At 32.6% G+C, this 22,341-nt stretch overlaps 1 protein-coding gene across 2 annotated transcripts in view; it reads left to right on the top strand.

Moving 5' to 3' along the window:
• LOC118203966 (endoplasmic reticulum chaperone BiP) overlaps positions 1-22,341 on the top strand; it is a 34,394-nt gene that overhangs the window by 9,433 nt on the left and 2,620 nt on the right. For both annotated transcript variants that reach the window (XM_085814295.1, XM_085814297.1), the window contains exons 4-7: positions 11,586-11,988; positions 17,727-17,962; positions 21,326-21,563; positions 21,793-21,950. In XM_085814295.1, coding sequence (XP_085670421.1) covers positions 11,586-11,988; positions 17,727-17,962; positions 21,326-21,563; positions 21,793-21,950 — 1,035 coding nt within the window. The remainder of the gene's footprint in view (positions 1-11,585; positions 11,989-17,726; positions 17,963-21,325; positions 21,564-21,792; positions 21,951-22,341) is intronic.

Here is a 22,341-nt window from a genome sequence, read left to right as displayed (position 1 = left end):
GAAGCTAAATATTGATTGTGGTGTAGGGGTCGAAACCATTACACGAACCTTGGGTTGTGTGACACAGGGTTGAAATGAACTTCTAACTCAAATTTTAACAATAACGTGAATTTTAATAAGATGAATAACGTTAACAGTTGCATATCTTGACAATAGAGGACTTGGGTATATTTAGTCCCGTAATTTCAGAATTTTTTTACGGGAAAAATGCTCTAATGCATTATACATGAGAAATGATCGTTCTTAGCAGGCCAACAAGCCCATAGCTCTAAACAGAAAAGTTTGTCTCCTCTTCTCAGGAAACCACCTTATATATCACCCTGTGTTTACTTGCACTGAACTCCCAAGGGAAGGGGGGGAGATTCTTTCACTCATACATAACAAAGTGTCCATTGCCTGACCCTGATGAAAAGACTCTTTGTCTTTCTGTCCACTGGAGCGACTTTCGAAGCTGCAACCGGAATCATTAACAAAGGCACAGGACACCATCCTGGATATAAAACTATTGTACTCTGAAAACTCATCCTAGACAAAGGACCTTTATATCACCTTATCACAACTTCCTTCCCTCGTAGAAGAATGTTAGCTAGACTGGAAGGAAAAATTCTAAATACTTTTCAGTGCTTTCAAAACACGAGTGATAACCATTTAAGTGATAATAGAGAAGCCAGTTACTTTACCCTGTACTTATTTCTAGGTAACCTCACCTTGAGACAGATAAACATAAAAACAAGAATGCAACAAAAATACATTTCTCTCAACATCAGAATACAAAGTACATTCCTCAAATTTTACAAAATGCTAATACTTAAGATAAAAAAATTAATTCTAACAATTTTGAAAATGAAACGCATGATGCAAACAATTTTGAAGTAAAATAATATAATGCCAAAACGTTACAAAAACCATTTTCATCACTTTTTGTTAACATTGTATCCACTAGTTACGTTCAGTCACTAGACTAAGGCATGACTCAAGCCATCTGCTTTACCGTGTAATTTGCCTGGCCTATGAACAATTTCAAAATTATACTGTGTGAGATACAATGCCCAGCGAGTCAAACAAGAATTTGATCTCATCATTTTCTTTAAAAAGTCAATGGATTATGATCCATCTGGATCTTAAACTTTTATCCGTCTAAGTAATTATTTAGTTTCTTCAGTCTGTAAATAATGGCCGCAAGTTCCCTTTCAGTTGTGCTATAATTTCGCTCAGCCTTAGAAAATGTTTTGCTGAGATACAGTATAGGGTGTTCCTCCCCATTCTGAATTTGAGATAACACAATACCTACACCATAAAAACTGGCATCTGTTTGCAAATCCTTTAGAATAATCTGGTGCAAATAAAAACCAGTCTTTTTACTAGTTTGGTAATCAGTTCATTGAAAGTCTCATCGCACTGTTTTGTCCAAATCACCTTTTCTTTTTGCCCTTCAAAGCGTCTGTCAGAGGTACCACAATACGCACGCAATCTTTTATGTACCTTGCATAGTAGCCTACAGTACCAAGGTAGCTACAGATCTGTGTTTCAGTAGAGGGGTCAGAAAATCTCTGATTGCTTGAATCTTGGCCTCAATAGGCAACCTTTTCCCAGACCCTACTTCATGACCCAGAAATTTCACATGGTCTTGGGCATATTTGCATTTCGAGGGCTTAACAGTCAAGCCTCCTGAAGATGACTTAAAACCACATCCATATCCTTCATATGCCTGTCCCAAGTCGGCGAAAAGACTGCAATATCATCAATATACGGTAGAACAAAATTGTGCAACCCTCCTAAAACTTGAGCAATCAATTTACAAAAATAGAAAGGCACGTTTAAAAGCCCAAACATAATTTTCTTCAGGATGAAAGATACAAAAGGTGTCAAAAATGTGGCATACCTCTGTGCACGCTCTGTGAGTGGTACCTGAAAGTATCCTTTGGTTAGATCCATGATTGTGATAAATAGAGCTGCGCTGAGCTTTTCGACAACTTCTTCAATATTGGAAAGAGGGAAAAATTCGACCATAGTTTTTGAATTTAATTTTCTGTTTTTTATACAAGGGCGAGGATCTTTACCTGGGACCTCTACTAAGATCATAGGAGATGCATAATCAGATTGCTCAACCTTCTATGACTCCTAACATCAGCAACTGCCTAATTTTCTCCTTTAAGATGTTGGTTTGTCTCGCCGACATCCGGTAAGGCCTGACTCTAACCGGAGTCTCTTCCAACAATTTAATGTCCATTTCAGTCCAAGACATACAGCCTGGGTCGGGCTGAAACACCGCTCCATACTTCCCTATAACTTCCTGGAATTTTCCTATTTCTACTGCCGAAGCTCTTTCTTCTAGCTTACTGTCTCCAACTATTTTCCAAAAGTCTATTTGGAAATTTGAGTTGGGTAAGCCAAGGAATAAGGAATATCTACTTCTCCCTCGATATCTTCCATGACCTCCTCCATCGCCAGATTTACAAATTCGGGGCGCTGATGATAAGGTTTTATCAAATTGACATGATAAAGGGTGTCACTGTTACGCTTAACCTGAAATCTCTACGGTATAATTGGTTTCGAAAATCGCACTAGTTACTTTATCTGCCCCTATCCAGTTTACTGCCATCTTGTGTGGCTTAGACGTGGCTAAAACAAGCACGAGATCTCTGACCTTAAATCTTCTTGTAACAATGTTGCGATCATACCAGTTTCCTTTAACTCTGACACTCTTTCATTCTCTCACTTCTTTAATCTGTTTACTAAGTCTAGAATATACTTGACCACAGTGGGGTCTGAACTTTCTTCCTCTAGCCAGTTTGCATACACGATCGTTTGGGGCACTCTCAAAATTTTCCCATGTACTAACTCGCAGGGACTAAAACCTGTGCTCTCATGGCTAACAGTTCTAAGGGCAAACAAAGAACATGACAAACATTCTTCTCAGTCTTTCCCACTTTTCAATCACAAAGCCTTCAATACCCTTTTCAAGGTGGAATGCAACCTTTCAACAGAATTGCTTTGAGGGTGACACAGAAGAATGATACACTTTAATTCAAACTTACTAAAAAACTCAAATGTAAGTTCATTGGTAAACAATCTACCCAAATCACACTGAATTTCCTTAGGGTAACCTGATCTAGAAAAGATTTATATGAAGGCTTGAATCACACTTTTAGAGCTTAAATTCTGTACAGGAATGGCATCTGCATATTTGGAAGCAACACAAAATGACGTAATTAAGTATTTATTTTCACGTGAACTAGGGATCAGAGGTCCTACTGTGTCAATATTTAATCTGCTTTACACTTCTGATATAACTGGCACAATCTTCATTGGAGCTTTCTTTTTATCCCTATTGTGACCTACACGTTAACAAATATTGCACTTCCTCACAAATTCTTCAATTTCCTGGTAACAATTTGGCCAAAAATAGTGTGTCAAAACTCTATCCTTGGTTTTTGTTACCCCTAAATGACCAGAGATTTCCTCGTGGCATAACTTCAAGATCCCTTTCCTAAAAAACAGTCGCACACAGCTGAAGTTTATGTTCCCCTTTTTTAGAGCCTGCCACTCTGAGTAGTCTCTCCTTTACAATTATAAACTCTTTTTTACTTTCACTTTCCCCTTTCTTTCAGAGGGCCGCTAAACTAGCGCATGTTTTTTGTGCTTCTGAGAATTTTGCTGGCGAAACATCTGTAAAGATAGACCTTTTTTCTGAACCGATGACTGGAATTTCAATAGATTCCTCTGTATTACTTGTTAACTTCCCTTCTTCCGAAAGCTCATTATTCACAACACTTTCACTTTGTACCTCTTCCGATCTGGAATCTAAGTCTTCTGCGCTCTCTCTAAACTTCTGCGCGCATACTCCTACGAGTTCCCACAGCATTTAAGAGAACTGGTCATTCCCTAATTTTCTCTATCAACTTTGCAGTTTTATTTCCTAACAAATAGTACTCATTATATAATTCTACCGGAGTAACTGCTGCCTTTGTCGTAACCACATCAAAATCGCCTTCAATGGTGACTTTTGTCAAAGATAAACATTTACATTCTTTGTCCAAAGGCTGTTTCACCCAAACATTTTCTCTTAATAAGCCACTAGTAGTAATCCAAGTACTATTACGCATATCTATTCCAGCTCCTCTTAGATATTCTCTGTCTACCCCATTAATTACTGCTTTCTTGAAATACGGCTCAAAACACTTTCCTAAATTATTCACCAGATTAGCCTTATTCTTTTCCAGCGATGGGCAGTTAGGTTGGATATGCCTGTCTTTTCTACATTGGTAACACCTTATTTTCCGCTGTTTCTTGAAACCCGCTTCATTGAAAGCTTGCTGTTTTTTAGGAGCCTCCACTTTTCTATGCTCCTCCGATTTAATTCTTTGATGACCACTACTTTCCTGGTTATAACTACCATTGGAATTTACATACCATTCTCTAACTTTCTCAAATAGTTTCTTAAACCCCGCTCTCTGTTCTAACTTCCTCGTATCTCTTTGCAAAGCCTCATACCTATCGCATTTCTCTGCTAAAATAGAAGCTGTTTTAAATTCTTCCCAATTGTCTAATTAGTGCTCTCTTATTTCTAGAGGGACTCTCCACTGAATTTGGTGAGCATAAGTTCCGTAAGACTTTCAAAATCTTGAACTTCCACTGAATCCAACTAATTCTCTAAATAGACTCTCAATTCATACACTAAATCCACCCATAACAATCCGTTTTTTCTAGAATGTTCTTCAAATTTTGTTTTTAGAGCGAAAGAACTGAGCTTGAATCTACACATGAGTAATTTTTCAACATGCTGATCATCATCCCCTTTATCAGATGGTTCTTTTATTATTAACTGACTTTACTATTAACATCATGAGGTAATAAAGGAATAAATTGTGAGACCCAATTAATCTTATTAACGTTCTCTTTTTGAGCTTGTTTCTCAAATAGCATAAAGAATAATGAAATATCTATATTACTAGGTTCCAAATGTGGTACTAGATCTTTTAAATTAACCTTTTTTTCTCTAGGTTGTTCAACTGTCAAAACCATGAAAGTTAAACTATTGGTCTCAACTACGTTCATCAGTTTTAACTTCTCCAATTCAAAAACTCACTCCCGTCCTGCTCTTTCTTGTTCACGTTCTGACTCTAATCTCTCTTTTTTGGCTGTTTCTTCTGCTTTTTTCTGCTCAGCCGCAGCCCAAATTCTCCTCGCACATTCTTTCGCCACTTCTTCATCATAGTCCTTGGCATTAAGATTAGCCTGTCTAATTTCTCTTACTTTATTTGCCTGGCACACATTTGTATCAAACTTCTCCGCTAACTCCAATAGCAGAGCTTTAGTAAATTTCCTCATAAACTCATCCATTATGGAAAACTAAAGCAAAATAATCTACCCCAATATGCAAAAACAACAGGTCTATTTCTCCAAAACTGAGTAATACCCTAATAATTCTGAACACTAATTGCCTTACAACACTTAATGACCTCTAACTAATTCACCTATGCATACATACAAAACATAAATCACAAATGCTAAATAAGATGTAAATTTTTCTTGCACTATATCAACTCTCTACAAATATTGTCCTCTAGCACCGAACTGATTTAAAAACTAAATTTTTCTAAAGCATACCGTTACAATACTTCATACAATTTAAACTTTACTAGAACAATAGAATAAACAGTTAAATACCAATTAGCAAAAATAACCACAAGAAAACTTTTGATCCCCAGTAACAGTTATATCTAAAATCAACCTAGTCTGAAATAACTGGCATAACTTCTCCAAAATCACAAAAATGGTATTCACCAATTTGAAGACACCTTCGATGACTCTCCTGGCACTAACTTGGATACATCAACTCTTCCGGGAAATTTCATTATTTCGTGGCACTAAATCATGCTTCCTGCGGCATTCCCTTTTGACACCCTGTCACTTTCTGAAGAGGCTACACCACGCAAACAGTCCTTGCACATAAAATTAGATTGTTCTTGTGCAGAGAAAAAAGTCTTGACTGCTCATATAAAGTCCTTTACAATACTACCCTTTCTGGAACTTCCATTTGACGATCCAGAACACTCACACAACGAGATGTACGGAAATCAACGCATAATGTTCACTGAAGTTCACAGGCGAAAAGTCCGTTCCTAAATTTACTCTCAGAAACAATCCTTAAATGCTGCCACAAATTTTAATATTACTGCTGTGGTGTAGTGGCCGAAACCGCTACACAAACCTTGGGTTGTGACACAGGGTTGAAATTGAACTTCTATATCAAGTTAACAATAACTTGAACTTTTATGAGATGAAAAACCTTAACATTGCATATCTTGACAATAGAGGACTTGGGTATATTTAGTCCCGTAATTTCGGAATTTTGTTACAAGAAAAATTCTCTAACGCATTATACATGAGGAATGATCGTTCTTAGCAGGCCAACATGCCCATAGCTCTAAACAGGAAAGGCTGTCCCTTCTTCTCAGGAAACCACATTATATATCCCTGTGTTTACTTGTGCTGAACTCCCAAGGGGGGAAGATTCTTTCACTTTTACATAACAAGGTGTCCATCTCCTGACCCTGATGAAAAGACTCTTTGTCTCTGTCCACTGGAGCGACCTTGGAGATTGCAACCGGAATCATTAACAAAGGCACAAAATTGCATCCTGGATATGAACTTATTGCACTCTGAAAATTCATCTTAGGCAAATAACCTTTATGCCACCTTATCACATGATGTTTTCTCCTTTGTTGTTATCATTATCTTTCGTAGCTTTAGATGTTAAAAAAACATGGCTTTCTTGATGTTTTTTAATAACTAGATACAAATACCTAGAAATATACAAAATATTTTCTTCGAAAAGAACACAAACATAGCTTTTCATCCACTGCTTCTGAAAAATGACATTTTGCATAAAAATAAAACTTTCAAGTAGCAGATGATAATTTATACTTAAAGATATATATGAAAATATAACTCTGGTTTAAAAAAATTTCAAAAGATATATATGAAAATATAACTCTGGTTAAAAAAAATTTCAAGCTAAAGATTTTTGTTATGGCAAAGCAAAATCATCTAAAAAATGTGCAAACAGCCTCTGTAGCTGAGTAGGGTAGCTCATGTGTCTGTAGTGTGTAAGGTGAATGAACCAGTTTTCCCAACATCCTCTTCTACAAACTCTTGCTATAGCATAAGCTCTCGAGTACTATTTTGTTAATTATTTGTTTATTATCAAATAGTTCAGTTTTTAGTCCAAAGGGGCAAATTTGGCCTGAAGGACTATTTTCATTTTGGCATTTTATGTTTGTTCACTATAAATGTCCGATTCACTTTTCAAATTGTTATTACTAAATATTATCACCCTGTGTTATATTTAAAGAAATTAAATAATGAAGAATCTCCATAAATGTATGCATGTTTCTTGTACTGTGATAAAACAACAGTACTTACAGCCTTTCTACCCAAATATGGGCATCTGGAAGCCCAAATTTAGAATTGGTTTTATTTATTTCGTATTTTGTAAAACTTGAACTGCTTCCCTTACAAATTTTTTTGAAAAAATTGCAAAAAATCATCACATTTTTTAAATTTTATTATTAAATACAACGAAATGAAACAAATCAAAATATGTAGGTTTTAAGTTGAATACTTAATTTTTTGAAGGTGTAAAAGCATGTAGTTTTAATATTAGTTTACTGTCTTGAGTTATCTCGGGCAAACAATAAAAAGTTTAATATTAGTCTTTGTATGATAGTTTTTAAAATAAGGGACAACACAAAGTGATACCTGACATTCTACACTGGTATCTGGTCTCTTTGAGTACACTGTCTCATTGGATTATATGTTTAAAAAATTATTTTTCCACTTCTTCATAATCATTATCTGAAAAATCATCGCTTTCGCTATCTTGCATCATCGCCATTTATTTTTTCAACACATATATACTTCTTTATACAGTCAAAAGTCTTTAATCCGGACTCGTCGGGACTTCGGCAATTCTGGATTATCGGTTTTTCCGGATTATAGATCATCAATTTAAATCTGGTAAGATGGCGTGCAGAAATTATAAAATTAAAAATATGAAACCTTAATTTATGAAATAAAGAGCAATTATGATCTAAAGGGTATCAAAATTTCCAAAAAAATGCTTTATATTTATTTGTTTACTTTATTAAATATTTCTTTCAATGCACGCATGCGTAAATCATACATTACGCATAGTCGAAATTAGAAAATTGCAACCAGAAAACTATTTGATGTGTATTCGTGATATTTATAATGACGAGGAATTTGATTTAAATCGTATCAAAGACAGAGTACATCCAGATGAAATACTACATTTAGTAAGGAATTATAAGCCAAATAAAATAAAAACATCTGCCCTGAAGATAAGGATAGGGCTGACAGATCAACTTCCAGTTAATTGTGCACCGCGATGTCCCCCCCCCCCCCGCAGAGCAGCGTGAAATTGATAAACATATTTCGGAATGATTAGAGAATCAAAGCATAGCCTGTATCCATTTTTTGCAGCAATTCCACTTTTTGTTTGATGGACATCGAAACATGCTTTCGCTTTGTAGATCCTTTGGTAGCTCCAGAATCGGAAATTCTTTTTGACATAATCGAAAGTTCAAGCTTACTTTTATAAAATTGCTCTAACAGTCTGCAAAAAAAAAAATTCAGCCGGATCCAATTAGAAGATTAAGGAACAATGCAATCTGCAACATTAACTGAAATAGATAATTTTAGCTTAGCTTATACCGTCTGTTATACATTAAACACGCATGCGTAAAGTTATTATGTGCATGCGTTAGCTTTGAGGTCCGGATTATAGATCATTCCGAATTATGGACGTCCGGATTAAAGACTTTTGACTGTATATTACTAATCCACAAGCTGACGTATACCATTCAATAGGGAAACACATAACCAGTCCCTTCTAAAGAACCGTGCAACCAACAAAATTTGGCAAACTGCCAAAAGCTGAATATTTCCTTTCATAGAAAAGATTTCCTTTCATTTCCTCCAAGCTGAGTAAAACTGTGATAAAACAAATCATACTAACAAATTCTGCTTTGCCCGAGTTTTCACGGGATAAGAATTACTGCAATATATACAAATAATTAACTGCAATATATATGAACCCAAGATAACTCGGGATAATCAAGCAAACGGTTAATGAATTTTTGATTAACAAACAAAGATTTAAAAAGCGAGCAATGGCAACACTCTACTGGGGGGGGACGTTTTAATATCCAGTGTGTGGAACTGTGTATCAGAAATTTTAAAGATATGCTTATTTTAAAATTATTTTGCGGTATTGTTGTTGAACTGAATTCTATGGTTTAAATGCGAAGGACATGGTATTTAATAAATAAAGGTAACGCACAAAACGTTAAAACAACGCCCCCCTAAAGGTGATTTAAAATCTGAAACCATTCAGATTTTTTTCATATTTTAAACTTTTTTAGATATTGGATATCTAAAATGTGAATTAAATCCTTTACATTATTTCATTTTTTGTACTTGTAAAGTTGCAATTAATAGTTTCTTTGCTTTTCTGTTAATGGGATTCCAGTTGCCAAACATGCATCAGAGTAGGAAATATGATAGCCTGTTTACACTGATCTGTAATGGCATCATTGTGAACAAGTTGCAAAAATGAACATCGATCTAGTAATTTTCTGTCTTCAGTTTTTAGTTGTTTTTGTGTTAAAGTGGAGATAGTCATTCTTCATTAAATTTGTGCTCAATGCCAAATTCTCTGTTTCCTCTTAAAAACGCATCAAAGAATGGTCCAGTTTGGCATTGCACACATTAAGCATTTTATATAAAATAGTTCTTTTCATGAAGCTGTATGTATTTTAGAATAGCTACTATATAGTTATATTTTCACCAGTGTATGTTTGGTGATAAATGGCATCACGTTAACAGCAAAAAAAAAAAAAAGTATATTTCATCAGATCGGTTACAAACTTTTCAGGAGAGAGAGAGCACACATAGCAGTGCATGATGGGAAACACTTTCCTAGCACAACAAAACACAAAAAAGGAAGAACATGATCAGGGTGAGAGTGTATGTTTATTATTCTTAGTGTAGAAGAAACCAAGAAATAAGAACAGAAACAATCATAATCAAAGAAGGGTACTATTCGGTTTTGAGGGCCGTAAAAAATCGCCAAACTATTGTTGATGCAAGAAAGGAAGTATAATAGTAAATAACTATTTAAGATTGATGTTTTAATTTAGATGAAAGGTTAATTTCATATAATACTTATTATTATTTATATAAAAGTTGCTTAACATAACTGAATGGATGCCTGCATCGCTATTTCGCTACCGAGTTATTGCTAAAGCATAGTTTCATCTCGTTGGTTGTTCGAACATAATTTTCTATAATGAATGATGCCTTTTCTTTGAAAAACTTCTCGGTAAAATGCAGAATCGCCCACTTATTTGTTTGCCGCTTTTTACAGGGGTAAAAACAAATGGATTTTTGTCAATTTTCTTTTACTTTTTAAGTGAAAATAGGTCGATTTGTACATATATAAAGTCAAGGCTGGGCACAGCGCCATTTTTGTGTAATTCTGGGATTTTTTTTTTTTTTTTTTAATGAAAATAGGTCGATGTGTACATGAATACCGACTATGTGCATTCTTAAAAACGCATCAAGCATGGGTGATTCTGCACTTTACACAAAATTTTGTTGCACACGTTTCGTCATGGGCAATTCCCAAATTGTTAAATCCATAGGATATGAAAAAAGACTTTAAAAATTAAACTAGTATTTCAATGGCATCTTTAGAAATATAGAACTATATAAACTTACACAATCTGAAATCAGTATGTTCTCAAGATTTGGCGCGCTGTTAAATGGGCGCATTTGCTAGATTTGGCGCTTTTGCGCATATATTTTCGCTGCAGTTTTTTTTTTTACGGTCCTCAAAACGGAATAGTACCCAAAGAAGTATTCAAAATTACGTTTGAGATGTATCCTCAACATGGGATCAGCGGGATGCACTGTGGTCAGTGCATTAGCCAACAAGATCGCCCGTCCTCATTTGTATTGATTACTTCCTCTGGGAGGGGGTACATCAAGACACTGGTGTACAAAACTTCAGTTAACAGTGCTGAAGAACTCGTTCCACGCATTGTGGCACTACTGAGGAACTCCGCAACATGCCTGGTATTTTCCTCAACGTCATATCTTCCATGTGCCGGAGGTATGAGGCTTGCATCGTGGTCCGAGGTTGTAATTTCGAATTTTCCAAAGTCTAGGTGTACTCTATCTCTTTTGAAAGTAAACGGTTTGCTGAAACACCCTGCATATTATGTCTTAATATATTTTTGGATCTGAATGTTTTAATTTTAAAAGCATGAATTCTCAGTTTTAATTTAATTTATAGCTTAAATTTTATTAGCTTTGGTATTTTTGTCTTAAAATATTTTTTGAATTAGAATTCTTTCTATAAAAGAAAATTCTGTTATTAGAAGTCTTTCTATAAAATATGAAAAATGAATTAATATATGAAGCAGTTTAATTATTTACAAATAAATCTTTTATTTCAAAATACTATTAAATTTTTAAATATTTGAATTTCTTTTCAGGTTGTTGAAAAAAATAGTAAACCACATATTGAAGTAGAAACAGGACATGGGAAAAAATTGTTTGCTCCAGAAGAAATATCTGCCATGGTCCTCACAAAAATGAAAGAAACTGCTGAAGCTTACCTTGGGAAAAAAGTTTCTCATGCGGTTGTTACTGTACCAGCTTATTTTAACGATGCTCAACGTCAGGCAACTAAAGATGCTGGAGCCATTGCAGGACTGAATGTTCTTCGAATAATCAATGAGCCTACAGCAGCTGCTATTGCGTATGGGTTGGATAAAAAGGAAGGAGAAAAAAATGTTCTTGTTTTTGATCTTGGTGGGGGAACTTTCGATGTTTCTCTTCTTACAATTGATAATGGTGTATTTGAAGTAGTTGCAACTAATGGAGATACTCATCTTGGTAAGTTTGAGAAAAATAATTTTTTAATTGTAACATTTAAAAAGGGTATGAAACCATTCTTTTATGTAATATGTTTACATAGCATAAGATGTTTTCTGTTACACGAAAAATCAAGAATTTTTAAAAAGGCTTTCTTTCCTTAACTTTTCACAGGAAATGAAGTCATTGTTGATGTTACGTTTTATACCTTGGATTATGCAATAAATTTGCAATTTGTGCAGTATACTTCTGATTAAGTAGGGTAATACCCAATATTACATCCACAGTTAAACAATAATTGTGGTTAAGCTGGCAACGGTTGAAATATGCGCAGGAAACCGGAATAACCTGTACTATATTTAATAGAAACTATTATTAATAATACCCATAGTTCTAAATGTTTTAATTTGAAGAATTGGTTGATCTTTACATTATGGTAACTTGGCGTTTTTTTGGCGAAAATTTGGCGACCAACTCTCCTACAGCAACCCTCTATTTTTTTTTCCCGCCGCCATTTTGTCTTCATGAAGTAAAGACATGTTTCTTTTCTTTTTATCTACTGAACACTTCTTCCAACAATCTACTAGCCAAATTACACTTATGCTAGAAATTTTATCTAACAAAACTGCTTAATCATGACAAATATTCACTGCAGAATTGGGAAAAAGTGCACAATATCATACTCCTTACGCGTTTTTCAAAATAACACATACACATAAACCATATACACGCCGACTTATTTTTACTTAAAAAAACATTCCAGAATTGCACAAAAATGGCATTGCTCACACTCTTCACTATATCCATGTACACTGCTTTTTTCTCATAAATTAGAAAAATTTCACGAAAATACATGACAATTTTCTCAATCTTTAAACCCGGTAAAAAGAACATATATGAAATTACCTGATCGCGAAAAAGTATTTACCCTTTCCAAATATGAACATTTCCACATATAAAATAAATAAAATATCCAAAAACCTCTAAATCATCTATTACATTATACACGTCACCAACGAATTCATACCGCAAGCATTACAAATACTTAGTGTCAGATATTTAAATTATTTCCATGCACGTTTACTTCAACTAAAACGTATACCAAATTCCTACAAACATAAAATTCACAAAATAACTATCATTTAATTAAAATATCACTAAACCATGTACACGTCGACTTATTTTTACTTAAAAAAACATCCCAGAATTGCACAAAAATGGCATTGCGCACACTCTTCACTATATCCATGTACACTGCTTTTTTCTCATAAATTAGAAAAATTTCACGAAAATACATGACAATTTTCTCAATCTTTAAACCCGGTAAAAAGAACATATATGAAATTACCTGATCGCGAAAAAGTATTTACCCTTTCCAAATATGAACATTTCCACATATAAAATAAATAAAATATCCAAAAACTTTTACCTCTCAATCATCTATTACATTATACACATCACCAACGAATTCATACCGCAACCATTACAAATACTTAGTGTCAGATATTTAAATTATTTCCATGCACGTTTACTTCAACTAAAACGTATACCAAATTCCTACAAACATAAAATTCACAAAATAACTATCATTTAATTAAAATATAATTAAATTCAAAAACACTACTTAAAATATAAATGAGCACATACATTAAATTAATACATACATAAATACCCATTTCGAATTCACTTTAGTTACGGCCATGGGATCCAAAAATTCACGAACACTGTTTCACACAACACAGAATAAAGCCAAATACAAAACTTCCAGATTTTTTCCCGATTTCCCCCCTTTTCCGATTAAAGAACCGTAATTCGTCCATTAATATCACATGACATATCCCATGATCTCTCATTTCCCTCACACAAAATAATGCGTAATCGGAACTGAGTACTGCTCACATTATTACCAAAGTCCCAGGTAGTAACCTTTATCGCCTCCAAAATGTCGCCAAACTACCAGTTACCATATTGTAAAGATCAACCGAAGAATTAAATTTGTTTACCCATGTAAATTAAATCAGCTTTTGAAATAGGAACACTCTTCAAAAAAAAAAGTTTTTGCTTATAATTTCATAGTTCAGTAGGAATCAGAGGGAAAGAAATTAATAGCTCTACTCTTTATTTTTGTGAATTAACAAGTGCTTTTTAATAGATGATTTGACAATATTTATATATTCCAGACTGTGTATAATTAAATTATGTATTGATTTGCTTTATTATGAAGATAATTTCTAGATACATTAATTATCATCTGCTTTACTGCTATCATCTCATGCATTATTTTGATGGTTTGTGATATTTTTTTCTTTCCCCAGCAATACTTAAGCAAGACTAGTTAATCTATCCCTGGTTAATAATGAGGACTGTATAGTGGTCTATAAAACAAACTCGACCAGTTTTTTATATGCCAGTCTTTCATTTGATACCATGACTGATGTAGCTCTTTTTGTCTGTTCTAGAGTAGAGTTTCTTAAAAACTGGCTCGTGACCCCTTTCTTTAACTTATAATATTTTTACATAAGGTATCTGAAAATAAAGATAAGACAATACAGACAAAGAAAAACGAAAAATGTTTTGATGCATTCATTTTATAATATAAATATTAATTTTACTTGCTTTGCATATGATGTTGTCATTTCGTCTGCTACTTACTTAAAATTTTCACATTGTTCTATGTCTTAACATTAGAAATTAAAGTTAATGACCTAAAACTGCTATAGTATATTATGATACAAGTGAAAAAATTTACAGTTTCACTCACGTGTGCTGAATTTGCGCAGTGCTTATGGGGTTTCACAAAATTTTCGTAATATTATGGGGTCCTGGGATACCGAAAAAAATCTTGTTGATAAAAAGGGGTCACGGCTAAAAAAAGTTTAAGAAGCCCTGTTCTAGAGGATCATTATAATGCAATTCAGAATTATTAAGTTTTTATATGAAATCATGCAATTATGTTTTGAATATATCTGGTCTGATTTTTAGTTTTAAGCTTAGAATGGAAAGTGAAAAAAAGTTATTCATAAATATTTTTCATATTCTGCCATATACAACAATCTTTCATAAATGAACAGTGTTTTAAAATATTGCAATTTGTATAGCATGGTTTCATGATAATCTCAAACTTTATAGGTTTCAGTATCTGAAACAGAGCATTTGTTTTAGAATAGATTATGAAAAATTGATCTTATTGTTAAATTTTAAGTACTTAGAGTTTAAGTTTTTAAGAAAAATAGTAGATTGGCATCTGAAGGAGTGTATTTTTAAAAAAGTATTTCTTATATAACTTACTATGCTTTTTATTTACTTTTCAAACACAATAATTATATTCAATTAAATATTAATTTACATGCATTTAATTTAAAAAGAATTTAGATGTGCAAAAACATTTTAAATATATTTTGAATCCTCTTGTTGAGATATCTTGAAAACACTGCATTGTGAAATGCAGAGTTTTCATTTTTAATCTTGTTTAAGCTTTTCCTTTCCCCTATTTAATCTCATACTTATTTATTCTAAAACAGACTTAGTATGATATTATAGAACATCAGCTGAGAAATCTTTGCAATGAAAGGCTATATGAAAATAATTTAAAAATAAAAAAAGCATATTATTTCAGTTGTGAATTTTCATTGCAGTGGTTTTCCTTTTGAGGATTCAAACTAGAACATTTAGAAGTACCACAAGAGATAATAGAAAAAAGTACATATATTAATAATATAAAGCAGTAGTCTTCAGACTATGTTATTTTGAACCTTGGGTTTATGTGAGTCAGACCCCAGGGTTCCATATCAACATAAAAATTTGAAAAGAAAATTATGAAGCACAATAGTTAATGTTTATTTACTAAAAAATATAGACACATTTAGTTACAGATTAGTTTTAAAACTTAGCATGTGGTCATGTATGTAAAAGAGAATGACATGTAATGCTTTATGAAACTAAACAGTTTTCTAATGGAAAATGGGCCTACCAGCGGCCGAGCGGTAAAGTCGCTGAGCACTGGTAGTTCGGTCCAAGGTTCGAATCTCGCGAACGGGCTGGCTGCATGGGCATTTTCGTGGTTTTCCCCATGTGTAACATGTATATGAGCCAGTTTCCCTTAGAAAGTCCTTTCCTTAGGCAGATAGTCCTAGTGTGCTTTGCCATAATCTCAATAAACTGAACCATCTAATGGAAAATGGATTGAATTTGGGCAAGAGTGTTAACAATTTTATATTGGAGTACTTTTTCAGTTAAAGAAAATTAAAAATCTTTCCCAGGGAAAAAAAAATAAGTATGACTAGATAAAAAAAAGTCTGTTGAAGTACTGCAATAAATCAGAAAGTTTGCCATTAAAGGAAAGGGAATAATTTATTACCAACAGGTTCAGTATTAAAATCTAAATTTAAGCAAGAATAAATTTTGCTTGTAGATATATGCAGAATACCTAGAAGTTCTTCACACAGCTTTAAACATTTTAATGCCATCTGAAACAATATATTTAAGTGAAAAATCTTTTTCTGTGTATGTGGCAACAAAAACAAAATATAGAAACAAATTACATGCAGAATATGAAATGCGACTGCTGATAACTCAATGGAGCTAAAGACTTTGACTGTTAGCGTAAAAAAATGCCAGAACACTCTGAATATATGCACAAGTTAATGCTATTGAGTTACATTAATTTTAAGTTAAAATATTGTAATACAAAATACAGTACTTTGTAATAATAATACATAATTTAATTAACATAATTTTCTTTATGTAAAGTACTTGTAGCATATTGATTTACTTTAATTATTATTTTAAGATACATTTTTGTAAGGGTAGTGTGTAGTTCTCTGAAAAAAACTAGTTCTGAAGGTTCCGCAAGTCAACAGACTTTGAAGACTACTGATGCAAGGTAAAAGTTATAAAATCAAACATGAGCAGGGACATAAAATATCTCAATTTATTACTTTTAAACTCAAAACTGTATTATAAATAGAAAATTATGAATTTTAAATGACAGCAATTATACTAGCAGCCAAAATTGTAAAACCCTTTTGGAAAATACATTTTTAAGATTTGATGACATATAACATCAATAATTTTAAAGAAGATTTTGCTCAGTTATATGTCACTAGAAATAATTTTATAAAATGCTGTTAATTACCTAAAACATTATTAAAAAAAGATTTCATAAATTTAAAATTTAAATCTCAAATGCTGAGATGTGAAAAATTGGATCTAGTAAGCATGAACCCTCACATTTTTTGCTGCTAGAATTGATAGTGTGAAGGATCATGTTTTTGATTATCAGGAAGTTTATCACAGCTTTGAATGTAATCTTTTTCCTTTACATTTTTAAAGCCAGTTTGAAAAGTCCTGAAAATGATAAAAGTAAAAGTATATGTTGAAATGTCCTGAAAATGATGTATCCCACAGTTATTAAAACACAGTTATTAAGTTATTAAATCCCACAGTTTTGTAGCATGGATTAAAATGTCAACCATTGAACAAAGAAATGATACATTAAACAAGTAATTTTTTCTTTTACTGCTTGATGCCATATAATCTGGTATTTGTGTTTAGCATACTCAAATGCTAGTTTTGTTCTTCAAGTGAAAATTGTAAAATTTCTGTCATACATGAAAATATTAATTTACATCTGTGCAAAACAATATTCAATAAGCATAGAAAATAATTTTGATGTGAAAATTTTAATCTCCTCAGTATATTAGTAAGTATATGAGAAAATACTTGTTTTGTCTAATTATTTTAATATTTTATAACTCTAGGTGGTGAAGATTTTGATCAGCGAGTTATGGAGCATTTTATTAAAATATATAAAAAGAAAACTGGCAAAGATATAAGAAAAGATCACAGAGCTGTGCAAAAGTTGAGACGTGAGGTTGAAAAAGCTAAGCGCACATTATCAACTGCTCATCAAGCTAGAATAGAAATTGAATCATTCTTTGAAGGAGATGATTTCAGTGAAACTCTAACACGAGCTAAATTTGAAGAATTGAACATGGTAATAAAATTTTCATGATATATTCACATTTTAAGTCATTTGCTAAATCATTAATAGTATCAGTTTGATAGGAACTTTGAAATCCAGTGGATTTATTTTAGCCCAAATTGGTTTTAGCTTAGTGATCTTATAACTAAGAATATTCAGTTTGTTTTCAGATTAAGAAGTAAAATTAATTTTACGATCTTTAAGTTTTACTATTTTAATTGCAGTAACTCAGATTAAAAAAAAAAAAAAAAAAAAAACTTTTTTATATTGCCAACTACCATTGATTTAGTGCTAAATAGCTGCTTAGGTTAATCTCATGATTTGGAGAATAATATATTATTTTTAAATAGTTATATATTTTACATTTTTATGACTTTGCAAAGAAGTGAGCTTGAAACAGTAAATACAATTTATCAATAAGATATTGGACAAGAGTTGAAAGGCAGTTCTAAGATATTTTCCACCTCCTTCTTTGGGACAGTGGCTTCAATTCGAATTTGAAATTATACTCCTGGTCCTTATATAAAAATTTAATTTTTAAATAAGGATGAGTTTAAAAAATAATTAATTTTAAAATAAAATTTTTATTTAGTTTTAAATTATAAAACAATAAAATTGAAAACTTGTGAATCAGTCAGTATATTATATAAGAAATAAACTAAAGTTTGTGGCTAATATAACTACTGAAGACATTTGCAGTAGCCATAACTGACAATTGCAGTTTTCTTTTTTTAATTTTACATTTAGTTAATAAAATGTATGTTTACAGCCCACATAGCTGAATAATTTAATATATGTATTTAATTTCACTTTTAAATATATAAATGGTACATTAAGAAGTTTTTCTGTGCAATTATATGAACTCATTTTATCTTCATGTTTAAAAACATTGAAAGTTTTTTCTTCTTGGGCTTCCATAATAGTTGAGGAAAATAAAAAATTTGGTTCACAGCCAACCAAAAACATAACTTAAAACTGAGGTATGCGCACCTTGATAAGTTAAATGTTACATTAATATCAAAATCGTGCATATTTAATAACTCAAATTATGCATTATAAATTATGTCAAATGTGTCGGTCTTTTTAAGTGCATAATGTGAAAACCTATTTTTCACATTTCGAGGTTGGTAGATAGGTCAAGCCCACGTAAGCTTATATTAGACCAAGAATATTGTGATGACTAAAATTAATTTAAATGTGTTGATTTAAAACAGCACAAGTTTATTTTAGACATATATTTTATTTTTTTCAGTACTAATACCTTTCTCTTAGTACTTATAAGAATTTTTCAAATACCTATGTTTCACGTGGAAATACTTTCCTTCATAAAAAGAACAGGTATAGTACTCGTAAAACATTCCCTATTACGTAATATGGTTCTATAAATATAAATATTGTCTCTTTTTATGTATTTAAAAATTTTTTTAAGTACCGTGACGGCATAGAAGACTCACCCTCATTTAGAATGCCACACACAAGGGAAAAAAAGTTTCAATAGTCCGCACGACAGCGTGGTACCACAGTAACTTAAAATGTGCTTTCTTTTAGTTCTCGTGTTTCGTAAAACCAAATAAACAATCATTGAATGCAATTACCAAACATATTTTTAATTAAGGAAAATTAACCAATGGCAAGCTATTTTGAACATGATATGTAAATTTCAATAATGAATAAATGAATGAACAACAAGGAATCAAACATAATACAAAATAAAGCAGAAACAACAAAAAACACAAGATTCAAGGAAAACGTTACCTATCATGAAATTAGACTTTAATCACTTTCAAAACTATAAAAATCCTTTTCACTATCATCATCATCGAAAACAAGAATATCGTCTTCACTACTGTTTCCGTCATCGCTAGTATCACCTTCTTCAAATAATGCGTCGTCTTCTGTTCCGTCAAGAGCATTACTGATTCCGCACTTCTTAATATCCACTTGTTCCATCGTTCTCACACTTTTTCCTTAAATGGCTTATTCAACAATACAGCTAAAGGCTGCAGTTGGCTAGTCAGTCCACCAGGAAGGACAGCTATCTGGGTTTTTAATTCTCTCGCTTTATTAACTGATTAACTTATTAACTTTTAAACTGATCCAAAACCAAAAGAGAGGGTTTTCTTAAAAGTCCACCAGGTCGCCTCGCACCATGCGTTCTGTAACCACAGTTTCATTCCAGCTTCATCCATCCAGCCTTTCGGATTAATATGAACAATTGCACACATTGGAAGTTTTTCTTTTGAATATGAAAAACGGCGGTAGTTTTGTGCCATCAGCACAACATGTTAGAACTACCGTATATCGGGTTTTTTCATGACATGTGGTTTTTATGGTTATTGATTTAGACCCTTTAATGCTCAGTCTTTTTGGATGGTACATCAAATGTGAGTGGAATTTTTCTCTATATTTCCTATTTTACCGAGCTCAAAAGAAGTTTTCTTGCGTGCATTTATAACAAACCTATGAAATGCTAGTATTTTTTCTTCATAAACTGCTGGCATTTTCTATGCAATAGTTGTTTTTGTGCGCATTGATAAGCCTTATCTTTTCATGAACCTGTAGCACCAGCCCTCAGACTCTGAAAAGTTCTGATTCCCATGTTTTTCTGCAAATCCTTTGGCCTCATTGATTATCATTTTAGTTGAAACACTTATCCCAGATTTCTCCTTATCTATCACCCACATTTTTATGGCAATTTCAAGTTCAGGCCCAGATGGAGCTGGGCATCGAAGGTTATTTTTTTGTTTTTTAGCAGTCTTCAGTTGATCTTCCTGCAGTCACCAAGTACGTATCAATTTTTTGGTAGGTGGTGAACCAAAATGCCTTGCTGCTGCTCTGTTTCCATGCACGTTGGCGTAGTTTAACACTCCTAGTTTATACTGAATTGTATAGCATAATCTCTTGTTTCCTGTGGTCATATTTTCCAGGGTATTTTTTTAAACAAATAGTTTCAAGCACTGATACCGACACGTTTATGCAGAGTAGCACCGATACCGACACGTGTGTCGGCTAAGTCAAAGAAAGTCTATGTGAAGAAGGAAAGGCTTCATAGACGTAATGTGACCGTCGAACCTGTTTGAACTTCGACATCACCTTCGAGCTTTGCCGCTTTTTGGCGACAGATATTTCACGCATGCGCAAAGTAATTATGGCAGATGTAGAAAAAGTTATGTGTGTTTAGACTTTTATCCGGGCTAAAAATAGCATTCATTATTGAAAGTTATCCTTCACGTATAAGATGCAGGTAACTTTTTTGAGACCAAATTTAGGAAAAAAAGTGCGTCTTATATGCCGTCAAATACGGTAGTTTTTAATCATTGTTCTTTGTAAAAACTTACTGCTGAACTTTATATTTTAAATGACAATATTTTTTAGGACCTTTTCCGTTCTACTATGAAGCCCGTTCAGAAGGTTTTAGAAGATGCAGACTTACAAAAGAAAGACATAGATGAAATTGTCCTTGTTGGTGGCTCTACTCGAATTCCAAAAATTCAGCAGCTGGTGAAAGAATTTTTTAATGGCAAGGAACCATCAAGGGGAATTAATCCGGATGAAGCTGTTGCTTATGGGGCAGCTGTTCAAGCAGGAGTTTTAAGTGGAGAAGAAGACACTGGTATGATTTTCTACATGAGTTTAAGGTTTTGAAATTTGGCTTTATTATTATAAAAATGGTGATATTCAAAAAAAGTGTTAACATGTAATATATACTAAGTATATATTTATTAAGTTAATGTATTGTACAGCATAATATTCTCTCTATCTTGAAATTTTTATGAATTTTACAATCTTGTATAAAGTGCCCTTTCCCTGAATGATTACAAATTAAGATTTTAAATTTTCAGGTGAACTTGTTTTGCTTGATGTTAATCCTCTGACCCTGGGCATTGAAACTGTTGGGGGTGTAATGACAAAACTTATTCAAAGAAATTCTGTCATTCCTACAAAAAAATCTCAAATATTTTCTACTGCTGCTGATAATCAACCAACTGTTACTATACAGGTAAAATTTTGTCTTTTATTTTAAATCAGTATTTTAGTAGATTTATGTATAATATAAAATTATAGATACTAGAAATTTTCATTTTTGATAACTTCATGCATTAAAAATTTTTTGTACTCTCTCTAGTTTATCATCTTTTTAATCGAATTCTGAATTAATAGTTAAAAATCTAAGGTTTTGTTTTTCTACTTTAAAAGGCATGGAATTTTTAAAATGTGCTGCTCAAAATTGATAAAATTATTTAATATTGTCAGTTCTGTCTGCATTAAATTTTCCAAATACAAGCTAAGTTAATTTTTTCCAAGATTTAGTTGGTTTGTATATAAAAAATTTTCAAAATCTATTAAAAACTTTGAAAAATTCTCTTTCTATTCTTGTTAACTGTCCATAC

The sequence above is a fragment of the Stegodyphus dumicola genome, chromosome 1, assembly GCF_044657685.1.
Source record: "Stegodyphus dumicola isolate Sdum_Otavi_A_Nest chromosome 1, ASM4465768v1".
In the NCBI taxonomy this organism is placed as follows: Eukaryota; Metazoa; Arthropoda; class Arachnida; order Araneae; family Eresidae; genus Stegodyphus; species Stegodyphus dumicola.
This window is presented reverse-complemented; position numbering and strand designations above follow the sequence as displayed.